This window comes from Fistularia commersonii, chromosome 6, assembly GCF_037954325.1.
Source record: "Fistularia commersonii isolate RoL2024-O1a breed Wild chromosome 6, RoL_Fcom_v1.0, whole genome shotgun sequence".
NCBI classification, from domain to species: Eukaryota; Metazoa; Chordata; class Actinopteri; order Syngnathiformes; family Fistulariidae; genus Fistularia; species Fistularia commersonii.
The window spans coordinates 17,528,589-17,541,657 of NC_141289.1; the positions used below are offsets into that span (position 1 = coordinate 17,528,589).

The 13,069-nt window shown below is 40.9% G+C and overlaps 1 protein-coding gene across 9 annotated transcripts in view; it reads left to right on the top strand.

The window, feature by feature from the left end:
- Nucleotides 1-13,069, top strand: part of LOC147233545 (inositol polyphosphate-4-phosphatase type I A-like) — a 53,111-nt gene that overhangs the window by 24,569 nt on the left and 15,473 nt on the right. For 4 of the 9 annotated variants that reach the window (XM_086148471.1, XM_086148464.1, XM_086148472.1 and 1 more), the window contains 14 exons: nucleotides 87-203; nucleotides 287-366; nucleotides 1,063-1,174; nucleotides 2,047-2,137; nucleotides 3,209-3,356; nucleotides 4,110-4,240; nucleotides 4,336-4,440; nucleotides 7,872-7,980; nucleotides 8,255-8,272; nucleotides 9,453-9,639; nucleotides 9,723-9,938; nucleotides 10,295-10,436; nucleotides 11,258-11,422; nucleotides 12,917-12,949. In XM_086148471.1, the coding sequence (XP_086004597.1) occupies nucleotides 87-203; nucleotides 287-366; nucleotides 1,063-1,174; nucleotides 2,047-2,137; nucleotides 3,209-3,356; nucleotides 4,110-4,240; nucleotides 4,336-4,440; nucleotides 7,872-7,980; nucleotides 8,255-8,272; nucleotides 9,453-9,639; nucleotides 9,723-9,938; nucleotides 10,295-10,436; nucleotides 11,258-11,422; nucleotides 12,917-12,949 (1,654 nt within the window). The remainder of the gene's footprint in view (nucleotides 1-86; nucleotides 204-286; nucleotides 367-1,062; nucleotides 1,175-2,046; nucleotides 2,138-3,208; nucleotides 3,357-4,109; nucleotides 4,241-4,335; nucleotides 4,441-7,871; nucleotides 7,981-8,254; nucleotides 8,273-9,452; nucleotides 9,640-9,722; nucleotides 9,939-10,294; nucleotides 10,437-11,257; nucleotides 11,423-12,916; nucleotides 12,950-13,069) is intronic. The other 5 variants (XM_086148466.1, XM_086148470.1, XM_086148469.1 and 2 more) reach the window with 5 other exon arrangements.

Sequence of the window (13,069 nt, forward strand, 5' to 3'; positions counted from 1 at the left end):
CTTTCAAATAAAGCCTAATTTGTGTTTGTCCAGAATCCTGCAGTGAGGTATTTAGCTCAATTTCTCTTCCTCGCTCTTCCCAACAGGGCACAAGTAACCCCATCTTCCTCAGCAGCATCGCCTTCTTCCAGGAGTCCAACATCAACCAGCAGACGCAGGTGAAGCTGGCGGTCTACGATGTGAAGGACCGTTCCCAGGGCACGGTGCGACGCCGGCCTCCGTGCTCGCTCTCCCGCACAATTCAGTCCCGGTAGCCCAGCTCACCGTCGTCTCTCCGTCTTTGTAGATGTACATGCTGGGATCTGCACTTTTCCCCGTGAAGGAGTTGTTGCAGGAGAAAACACACAGATTAGAGCTGGAGCTGAGGTAACACACACACACACACACACACACACATGCTTTACCGTCAGAGCAGGTTTCAGACCAGAGGTTTCTGAAATTAGGTTGGTCTTGATATTTTGAGATGAAATTTGATTTTTCATTGATAATAAAGCACTTAAGTAGAACCAAAATTATCATAATTGCTCAATCAATCAAAATAACTTCCAGATGTTGGCCAGAACAAGAATTACCAATTTGGGAATGCTATTATTTATTTTTTGAACTTATTTCCAGATGTCTTATTCTCAAAATGGTTTTAAATGTATGAGAAATTCCCCTTAGTACACGGACAAGAATTTGGCTGAAATTGTACTTTCAAAGTTGGATCAATTTTGTTTGGATACAAATTCAGCGAAATAATCAGTTTGGACAAGATATAAAATGTCATTTACTTTGCTTGTCACCACCTACAGTGCATGTGTATGTACTGCACTGGGATGAATCAGGACAAATGTAATTTAGTCATTTTCTGTTCCAGAGTTTGTAGGTTTTATGGTGTCTTTTTGCTGCATTTTGCAAACATACCTTTGGGTTGCTGTGGCTCATGTGCTACAGGTGTGAGTGAAAAGAAGGAAAATAAAAAGGGACTGTCAGACAGGCGCCAGCTAAGATAACTGTTACATTTTTAGACAAAACCGAAGTGTGCATTGTCAACGTAAATACACGTTTTTTAACGTATAGGTCGGCGGAGAACAATCGGGTGGGGAAAGTCACCGTGGCTGCCTGGCAGATTGAGGAGAAAGCGGACCAGAGGATGTCGGCCGGCTGCCTTCAACACAGCATCGGAGGCCGGGTAGGGGACGGCAGGACTCTAGTCTAACATCGGACGATGGAATATTGTTTCATTATTTTCATATTTTCCCACAAAATTTGATTTGAACAAGATGAGGATTCGTCTGAAGCAGCCCGTCCGCCTCCCCTTTCCATCCACCGCATTGTATGCGTGTTGTCCGTTTGTACGTTGGAAACTTTAATGGAAATTCAGAAGGAGAAAAACTGTCTTGAAATATCATAAGAATGGATTACAAGTCAGAAGCGGTGATTTTTGTGTAGTAAGATCAAACATATGGAGCATTTACCTTAATTTCCGGACGATAAGCCGCGACTTTTTTCACGTAAACAATGATGGGGGGGGGGGCTAACGAACTTCACGCCGCTAAAACATTTATCCTCGTCACATCGGACCGATGAAATGACCGGAAAATTCGGAGTCTGTCCAACTCCGACACCGAAGAAGACGACTTTGACGGTTTTAGTGCGCAGGAGGAAGCCCGAGATAGCGATCGGCTAGCCGGTGCGGCTTATATTGAGGTGCGCTCAATAGTCTGGAAATTACGGTAATCCACAAATTGAAAATTTAAAATCCCTCTATTATCTTGGAATAATAACCTGTACCTAACCAAGTTTCTGACAGTAAACCTTCAGTGATTATGTGGTGAAAGCTTTATTGATCGCGAGAATGAATGAGGAAATGAAACCGCATGTGTGCCTTTAAGAACCCAAATGGAGACAGAATACTAATATTATCAGTGTTGTGACACATTCATGGAAACTGATTCATTGGTTTGACAGCAGGAATTTATTGGAATGTGTCACTGTGGTCCTAACACGATTGTGTTTTGTGTGTGTGTGTGTGTGTGTATGTGTATATGTGTGTGTCTGCAGATGGTCCTGCCTGTGGACGAAAGCCTCACGGAGTCAATGGGAGCCCGTATAAAGTACTCGTCACTATGCAAAGACACACTCCTGCGCTCAGGTAGTACCTCTTAATTCCTCATGTAAGTCCGTTCTCCCTCCATTTGACCATTGCACAGCTCCAGACGGCACAAATATTTCTGATTGAATGTGATGACTAAAATGTGCTTCATAACAGTAAACAAAATAACTCTATTTGCTGTTAGCTGGTGGGACAGATCTGTAGAATAAGCTGACAAACAGTATTTCTTTCCAGTGTGTTTTATATTTATTACACATTGCTCCAAAAGATAAAGGGAACACTAAAATAACACATCCTAGATCTAAATGAATGAAATATTCCTCTGAAATACTTTAAATCTTTACATAGTCGAATGTGCTGACAACAAAATCACACAAAAATGATCAATGGAAATCAAATGTATGAACCCATGGAGGTCTGGATTTGGAGTTACAATCATTACATTACATTACATTGCATTTGGCAGACGCTTTTATCCAAAGCGACTTACAATAGAGGATATAGGGACTGCAAATACACTTGCAAATACACAATGCACAGGAAATATACAGAACAGTAAGCTTGGGTTAGTGAGGGTTTTTTTTGTTTTGTTTTTTTTTTTTCCAAATTTTTCAATTTTTTTTTTTTTTCAATCAAAATTAAAGCAGAAAAAAAAACACACAATAGGCTGATGTAATGTCCTTAAAACAAGTCAAAATGAATCAGTGTTGCCTCCTAAGTGGGCAGTTTCATTTCACCAAAGTGTGATGGACTTGGAGATACATTGTGCTCTTTAAGCATTCCCTTTATTTCTTTGAGCAGTACACAATAACCCTCATCAAGTGCTTACTGCACTTCAGCTTTCCACTGTTTCTTCCCGTCTTCCATCTCTTTCTCCCTCATGTCTTCCTCTTCACTGAAATGCCAGACCATTAATCTGGTTATCATGCAGAAGTGTATTGATTTTTTTTACCAGTAAGTGTCAGGGATCTGCTTACTTCAGGGATCAATGGCTCGTCTAAAAATGTTTACAGGGATACAATAACAGTGTCATGGCAAATGAATGGAGAAAACACAATACAGTGTTTTCAGAATAGAATAGGAATATAACTGTGTTTTCCGCGTGGTCAGTGTTTGGAGGCACGATGGCCAGGATGTACCGCTTCCCCACCACCGATGGAAAGCACCTCCGGGTGCTGGAGCAGATGGCTGAGAGCGTCCTGTCCCTGAACGTTCCCCGGCAGTTTGTCAAGCTCCTGCTGGAGGAGGACGCCGCCAGGTACTGAGAAATCTTCATTCCTCCGCTGACCTCCGGCCTTCCTCTCTGCAAACCCAGAACAAACAGTTGTTTTTTTTTCAAATAAATCCACCTATTTAAATACATTCAGACCAGTAGATTAGGTTTTGTCATTTTGGTAATAACAAGTAAAAGATACAAATCACATTAGGGTGCAAAGCGTGAATAGGAAAACTGAAGGATATTACTTCGCTCAACAAAAACTCTTTGCAAATGCAAACAAATCCCCCCTCCTGAAATGACAAGAAATCCTTTAAGTTCATAACTATCTGAACTTTGGCCATGTTGGGAAAAAGTATTGGGAGAATTTACAAAGAATGACAAAAAATTGATCAAGAACAAGTAAGGGTCAAGAAAATGTTCCTGAAAGTCACATAAAAATTCCTTGTAAGGTAGTTTTTCCCCCCAAAAAAGCTGAAGCTTACAGGAAACATATCCCAAAAACACTGGAAGAAAAATGGAAACGATCATCAGCTTTTGACCTATGGATACACTGTTTGTTTTTGTTTTTTTTATCTAAAGGGGAAAAAAATAAATCATAATGTTCTCTTTAAAAATTTTCCCTCAAATTCAGTTGTAGCTGTAGAAAACAAGTGACCTCTCAAAAGTTAAATGTCTACCATGTCATAGATTTCCTAATAGATTTTTGTTTTTGCCTATTCTTCAGTTCATGAGAGCAAAGCAAACAGCAAGACTTCTATTTTTCCATTTTCCCTGCCTACTTGACCTCTGCAGGGTTTGCGAGCTTGAGGAGCTGGGAGAGCTATCGCCGTGCTGGGAGAATCTGCGGCGACAGATCGTCTCGCAATACCAGAACGTAATACTCGCATACCAGGAAACACTCTCTGACCTCAGTGACTACAGAGGTGAGTCTCAGCAGAGTCTGAACCTCTTGATAGAGTCACATGTTGTTGCAAAAAACAGTTTCCAGATGACCCCAGGTCTTGTTTGTTGGCTCTAGGTCCGTGGTTCAAAGCCAGTAACTTGAAGGCCGAGAGGAAGCTGGAGTTCATGGCAACCAACCTGCACGTTCAGAGGATGAGGGTGCAGGATGAGCTGGGCTTTGGTGAGACTTGGACTCGGTTTTCAGTGTATCAGCCAAAGAAGTAGGAATTTCTGATGCATGTTTCCATCTACAGCACAATTTCCTCTTTCTTTCATTGACTGATAAGATTTAAAAGTTTACTGTCCCAACTATACTTGGTGTGAGTAACGTTATTCGGAGTGTAATGGACATGTAGTTTGCTGTGTCTGTCTTCTCTGAGGACACGGTTTGGTGTGTTTTTACTGCAGTAGAAACTGGAAACCATCTGTATAAAGCTGCTTCTAATTGCTTTTAAATGGTGTTATTGAATGGTGTCGTTCTTGAACTGGTGCAGCGCTTGCTGTGAACAAGTACAGGCACTTGTAAAAAGCCTAAGAGTACCTAAGAGCCAGAGGTGGCCGTGGTCCATCGGTGCCTTGTAAGATGCCTATTCACATAAGTTGTAAAAATATTATTGCAGTATATTAGTCACGTTTAATTCAGGAAGTGCTGGTGTATGTACAGAGAAAGTGGTTAGCAAAGAAGAAGTGAGAAACTGAGGGGACCGAAGAGAACAGACAGGAGTACAGGGAGATACAGCATAAGGTAAAGATAGAGGTAGCAAAGGCAAAACAAAGGGCATACGATGACTTGTATGCTCAGTTGTGCAGTTAGGAGGGACAGAATGACTTATACAGGCTGGCAAAACAGAGAAATAGAGATGGAAAGGATGTACAGCAGGTCCAGGTAATTAAGGATAGAGAGGGAAATGTATTGTGATAAGAGGGGTGGGAAGATTGAAAGAGTACTTTTAAGAACTGATGAATGAGAAAAATGAAAGAGGGAAGGGTAAAAGAAGTGACTATTGTAAATCACAAAGTAGTCGAGATTAGTAAAAGCAATGTGAGGACGGCACTGAAGAGGATGAAGAGTGGAAAGGCAGTTGGTCCTGATGATATACCTTTAGAGGCAGCGGTGGAGTTTCTGGCTTGATTATTCAACACAGTCTCAGAAAGTGGGAAGATGCCTGAGGCATGGTGAAGTGTGATGGTGCCAAATTTTAAGAATAAGGGGGATGAGCAGAATTGCGGTAACTAAAGAGGGATAAAGTTGATGAGCCACACAATGAAGTTATGACAAAGAGTATTGGAAACTAGAGTTAGAGCAGTATGGTTTCATGCTTGGAAAGACTACATCAAATGCAGCGTTTGCTTTGAGAATGCTAATAGAGAGGTACAGAGAAGGTCAGAGGGATCTGCATTGTGTTTTTGTTGACATAGAAAAAGCATACGACAGGGTGCCAAGACTCTGTTGTTATTTGAGGAAGTTTGGAGTGGCAATATGTTAGACTGGTGCAGGACATGTATGCTAGCTGTGAGACAGTGATGAGTTGTGCTGTAGGGGTAACAGAGAACTTCAAGGTGGAGGTGGGACTTCATCAGGGATCAGCTCTGAGCCCCTTCTTGTTTGCGGTGGTGATGGACAGGCTGACAGATGAGGTTAGACAGGAATCTCCATGGACCATGATGTTTGCAGATAACATCGAGATCTGCAGTGAGGACAGATAACAGGCTGAGGAGAATCTAGAGAGGTGGAGGTATGCTCTGGAAAGGAGAGAAATGAAGGTTAGTCGCAGCAAGACAGAATATATTTGTGTGAATAAGAAGAACCCAAGTGGAACAGCGAGATTATTTGGAGTGGAGATCTAGATGTTTGAGGTATTTAGGATCAACAGTCCAGAGCATGAAGAGTGTGGACCACACACTCTGGTTCAAGCAGGTTGGAATCCGTGGGGAAAAGTGTCAGGGGTACTATGTGATAGAGGACTATCAGCCGGAATGAAAGGAAAGATTAGATTAGATTCAACTTTATTGTCATTACACATGTAAGAATACAGAGTAATTAAATGCAGTTAGCATCTAATCAGAAATGCAAAAAGAAGACATGCATATGTACAGAATGTGCAGTATTTACAGATAAATGCAGTATGAAAGAATCAAATGATGTAATTTCCTTTACAGAATATGTAGTGCTAGTGCGAGCATGGTTGATAATTGTGCAGATTATGTACAAATAGGGAGTCATTGTTATGATTGACAGATGGCAAGATACGGATGGAACTAAAAAAAATCCAGATATCTTATACAGTAACTCCACAGAAGGGATAAACAAGAGATGTTATATGAACAATTATAAAGAATATACAGATGGAACTGTAAATATGCAGGTGTCTTATAGAACTCAACAGAATGGATAATATAGAGATGTTATTTGAACAATTATGCAGAATATACAGAATTTTACAGAATATACAAGTATAAATAGTGTAACCAAATGAGCAGCTGCCAGATGCTATTGAAGAGAATGTGTTATAACCAGTTATACGGCTATGCTGTATAATCTGCAGAAATGCAGATTGCTACAGATCTGAGAGAAATGCAGTGAACAGGTGCTGGTGAGGATAAGAGGATAAGAGGGTGGTGAAGATCACCTATGGACAGAGTTCAATAGGGTGACCGCTGTGGGGAAGAAGCTATTCCTGAACCTGCTGGTTTTGGTCTGCAGGATCCTGAATCGCCTCTTGGAGGGGAGGAGCTGGAAGAGTTCTTTTTCAGAGTCCTCAGAAAGAAGAGATGCTGACGGGCCTTCTTAATCAAGTTGGAGGTGTTAGTTGTGCAGGACAGGTTCTCAGAGATGTGGGTCCCCAGAAATTTGAAGCTGGAGACCCGTTCCACTTCCACGCAGTTGATGCGGAGGAGGGCATGGGCGTCTCCTTTCTCCTTCCTGAAGTACACAATGATGTCTTTGGTTTTACTGGTGTTGAGGTGCAGGTTGTTGACTGCATACCATGCAGCCAGGTCAGGGGACAGTGACATTGAAGAAAAGACAAGAAGCAGAGCTGGAGGTCGCAGAGATGAAGATGTTGAGGTTCCCTTTGGGAGTGACGAGGATGGAAAGGATCAGGAATGAAGGACGGCACATGTTAGATGTTTTGGAGAGAAGGTCAAAGAAGTCAGATTGAGGTGGTTGGATAGTGACTATATTGGCAGACGGATGCTGGGATCGGAACTTCCGGGCAGGAGATCTAGACGAAGACCAAAGAGAGTAGTCAGAGAGGATATGAAGTTAGTTGGTGTGAGAGAAGAGGATACAGAGAATTGGGTTAGATGGAGAGGGTTGATTCTCTGTGGCGTCTCCTGAAGGGAAAAGCCAAAAGGAAAAGAAGTCATGTTAAATTCAAGATTGAGATTAATTAGTTTTGGAAAAAAAAATCTCAACATACATCTATTCATTCTTATCTGCAGAGTTTTTTGGGGGTTTTTTGTCGTAAAACCCACAAAGTACATGTTGCAGTAACTAGATTCTATTGTAATGCAATGAAGGTGCAATAACTAGTCATCTGTCGGTGACCAATTTTTGCACGAGGTCACATTCAGGCTCCTTTTTTTACCCTCTTTGTTCCCCGTGCACAGAACACACGTACGATGTGATAACAATGGGAGCCCCAGCGGCTCATTGTCAAGGCTTTAAAAGCGGAGGTCTGAGGAAACTCATCCAGAAGTTTGAAGAGGCGAAGAAACAGTAAGTTAAAGTGAAATTGTAGAAAGATGAGAAATGAAAAGGATAAAAAAAAAAAAAAAACCTCATGCAACCATTTGTTTATCATTTTACTGATATTAGTTTAGGTAGTTCAAGTTTAGTTGATTTGGTGAAAATTATTTTGCATTTGTTTTATTTTGGCTGCATGTGGTTGTTGTTTACATGCAGTAAATGTCTTGTTTTTCCTCAACGATTGCATTCTTCCTGCAGTCCTGGCTTCTCCTTTAATATTTCTTTTTGTTATTTTCTTGATCAGCATTTATGAGGAGGGATGGTGAGTCATTGCACTGCTTTGCTTGTTTTCATTTGTTTAGTATGCCGTGTATTCACGCCTCCACACGTCACATACATAATGAGCTTCATGTGCAGAACATGATAAAGATAAATTGTGATTCTTGACACTTGAGATGTTGCTCATCTGCAATTACAGCATCACACGGTTTCACAACAATGTATTAACACAGTTGTTTCAGACAAACAAAATATTAACCTTCCACGCTGTTGTTCTAAGAATCACTCTATAACACATGGATGGCTAGTTCACGACTACTCATTTCTTATTAAATTCATTCATCCCCGTTGTCAAGAAAAACCCAAAAGTTGTTGTATGTAAATAAATTGGTCCTAAATAATTTTAAAAAATGGCAAGAATTTTTTTTTTTAATGAATGGTAACATTAAGGTCTGTTTAAAGGAGTCAGTTTTTTTGTGTTTGTCTTTCCAATGTCGCATTTTTCTTTGTGAGCAGATAAGAACATTGTTAAAATCAGGCATGTGCATGAAAACTATGTCTTTGTCTGAGAATGTCTGTCAAACACAATTGGACAAATATATCATACATGGATATGCGTTGTATCATAAACCAGAATTCTTTTTTTCAAAGAAATTACTATTTTAGAAAAAATCCAAACATAAAGTACCAGATTGAGTTCAATTTTCAGATTTTTTTTCCAAGAAATTCCAATGAGGTTATTGAAATCAATGAATAAATAGATAAAAATGATAACAGAGCAGTGATGGATTATTGGTTTGTATGAGGAAACGGCAGTTCATCAATTGTATTTCAGTGCCAGACAGTCCAATCTGATCATAAAGATCAAATCATGCATGTTTAAGCAATGCAGATCAATATTTATGTTGATTAAGTGCAAAGTAGTTCAATGTAAGAAAATACCTTTCAAACATAGTGAAGCTTTATGGAATAAAGATTCAACGAGGAGGCTTTTCTCAAACATATAAGTCATCGTTATATGAATAATATCAATTAATCAAGCAGGCAGATATCAAATATTAACATAAACCTGTAAATTACCAAGTCCTCCCCTCAAGGGACATTCCTGATTTTCTGTTTGACTTTTGAAACTTCAGGAATCCATTTGTCAGATAGAATAGAGCATCATCGGCATACAGTCTAACAGAGGTCTGCTCCTCACACCCGTTGTCCGCCCTTTGCAGCAGCGCCCTGTCCAGCTCGCAATCCATCGTCTACATACCGCAGGACATCGTCAGAGCCAAAGAGATAATCTCCCACATCAACACACTGAAGACTCAGGTCAGCTATTACGCTGAGAGGCTCTCCAGAGCCGCCAAGGACAGATCCGCTATTGGGCTGGAGAGGACACTCGCCATTTTGGCCGACAAGGTATTTCACTCACTTGTATAATTTTGTGTCCTCTATTAATTTTTCGCAGATGCAAACTCATCCTCGATCCTTATCTCTTGCAGACACGTCAGCTGGTGACAGTATGCGACTGCAAGCTGCTAGCTTCGGCCATTCAGGCCCTGAACGCGGCTCGGCCCGAGTACATCGCCTCCAAAGCGTCGCCCACCACCGAATCAGAACAAGTGGTCCTCCGGAATGACCAGGACACACTGCTGGCCAAGTGGAGCGGCAGCAACAGCCGCTCTTCACTCCACGTTGACTGGCACGAAGAGGAGTGGGTATGTCTTTCACACATTCTTCTACAAATGACGCAGCGGTTTTCCATTATCACTCCTCAACCTGCAAGTCATGACAGAGCATATTTAAAGTTCAAACTAATGAAAGACAGGAAAGCCGACTCAGCGTCACTGATGTAATCTGCTATTGTTTGATTTAAGTTTCGAGAATATATTTGTATATTTCTGAAACTTTTCAAGTTGGTTAAAATGTGTATTTTCAGACTGAGCCGATGGCATTTTTCCAAGTTTTTGCCACAAATCCACCAGGATAATTAAATTACCAGTCGACAAAAGCGATTGACGTTGACTCTTTGAGTTAGAATTACAGACAATCTAACGTGTCCGTCTCCGGTCAGGAGAAGGTGTGGGTGAACGTGGACAAGTCACTCGAGTGCATCATCCAGCGAGTGGACAAACTTCTCCAGAGGGAGAGGCGGCCCAGCGTCGGCAGCCAGGACAGTACGCTGTCCGACCAGCAGGGCAGCAACACCAAGAAAGGTACACGCGCTTTAGCGCTTGGCTGATATTATGTTTTTATAGGTGAAAATGGAGAATGATGGCATTATAGCAGTAAATCCTGTGACGTAGTTTATTAGCATGACGGTGTTAGCTCAACTTTATGATGCCACTCTATGAACCAAATACTTTTTTTTGTTTGTGTGCATGCATGCATGCGTGAGCGTCTGAAGATTAGCACTGAACGGCAAAGCACACACAAAAAAATCATGTGTGTATATATGATATACAATAATTCATCCCAGTGCTTGGATTATCTGACTCGATGGTATTAGCAACATTAATAAATACACACATACACATGTGTGTATATATAGTGCTGTGTGTTTTAGAGTGAAACTGTATTATAAGTTTCCAAAAACTTGGCATTGGCTCTTAAAAAGAGAGTTGCAGTTTCACAGTAAGTTCTGCTTCAGCCTAAGCGCCCAAATAAGGAAAAAGTGGTTTCAAAGCCCTGTTTATGAGAATAATCTGGTCTGATGTACCGAAAGAGTCACAAGAAATGAGCTTTTTCTGTCATAGTACGTGGTCACTGCTTTTATTTTCTAGTCAGTCAGAGGTTTGATGTCTCTAGACAAAAGAGTGAACTTAGTTTCTTTTTAATGTCTTTATTTGCTCCATATCATCACTTTTTTGAACTGCACTTTTGCACATATATTTTTTTGACATCAGTCTCTCTTAGTATATACAGATATATCTATAAGTCATATGGGCCGTAATCGTTTCAGTTGACTTTACTGTAAATTATCCAATAAATAATTATTGGACAGTAAACAAACTTCACCCTGTTTGCCCTTGAAAAGGGGACGGAAAGAGACGAGCTTTTTGGATCAACCCAGACAGTTTTTCACAGGAGTGTTGCCCGTCACCATCATCATCACCTCCACCATCTTCACCAACACCTCCGCCATCCTCCTCCTTGCCCGCACTCCCATCCGTTCGCACTCCCAGCCCCGAACAAGAAAACTGTAGGTTGACGCCACAACTCCCGCTTCTTCGTCCGCTTCCGTGTCCGTCTCGTTTCATCGAGTTTTTTCCATCGATCTCATCTTGACGATTTTCAGGAATTTTAATCGCTTGCTACCATTCGGGAAAAACGATGTGACTTTTTTTTTTGTTTAAATCCGTTGGTGTCCTTGTCGTTTCCCGACGTCCGTTCGGTTGAGCGGGATATCAGAAACAGGATTCTTTCCGGCGTTGTCTCTGTTGTCATAACGTCCGCGTTGCCCGTCTGTCTCTCAGCCTGCAGCTGAGTTGTTTGCTCAGTGCGTCTGCTGGATCAGTGTCTGTTATTAATCCTTCATTCTCTTCCAAAGCGCTTCTACTGATTTTTGTCTCGGGGAAAACAAAAAAAAAAAAAAAAAAAGATTGAACAAATCTAGATGTCAGTTGTTTTTCTTTTAGTCACTTCATCTCTGCAGACCAATTCCTGAAACTATACTGCAAAAACCGTATCAATACACATGCGCCAAATATCATATTTGACATTTCTATCTTAAAAAACTGTCTTTATTCAAATTCTTTGTGAAGTATGGGAGAGCATGTGTGAGTGCACGGTCGTGTATTAATGCCTGGGCACGTGTGGAGGCACAAATCTAAGACCGGCTCTGTTATTAATCTATTATTATTATGACTCGGTGGCAAACCCTCATGGGTTTTTTTTTTTTGCAGCAGAGAACAGAAAATTATGCTGCTTTGTTTTTGCAGTTGATTAAAAATGAGTAAAATTTATTAAAAACAAATGCAACCTCCGAGTTCCAACTCTCTGTTTATATTAGTTCGCTTGCATCCTGGTCATCTTAGGAAAAATGTGATACCGCAAAAAAAGATTCAAATAAATATGGTAGTTTCAATTCACTGCATAATGTTTTTCCGCGGCCACCTGTCTTAGAGGGATCAAACATTTAATGTGAAATAAGAATAAGAACAACTTTATTTATCCCGAAGGAAATTGTTGTGCCAGGGTTACAAGAAAAATATAACAATAATATATAATTGTAGAAAAATTGTATGAACAATAAAATATAAGAGAAAAGGGAGAATTAGAAATTCAAGCAAACTATAAAGTGTCTTAAGTAACAAGTGAAATATTGCACAGTATCGCACAATTTTGCACAAACCAATAGATATTTGACACATTTTAAGAGACCTTGAAAAAGAGCCGTTCATATTAGAAAAAGTCATTGGCAGATTAAATCTTTATCGAAAGTATTGAGATTCCCAAACAAACAAAGAGCCAGCAGGGTTTCAGAAGGTGTTTCATAAAGACGAAGCCTCACTTGTCTCTTTTTGTTTCGATGACAACGGGTGACAGAATGTGTGTGTGAGGAAAGGTGTCAGACATTTCTTTCACACTGGTCCACAGTGTCTCTGTTTATGTGTGTGTGTGTGTTTGTCTCTACTGGCCGTTCGCTCGCAGCACCCGCTAATCATGCATGTTGCACCTCCATCCCCTCTTCCAGATGGAAGCCCCAGCGCCGAGGAGGCCTACCCAGGTAAGAGCTGCCACCCCCTCCATCGATGCTTTCCTCACCGTCTCCCCAACCTGCCGCTTCAGCAGCAGGTAGAAGTAGACCTGCGACAATACACTGTTTCATCAACCTCGGAAAATATCT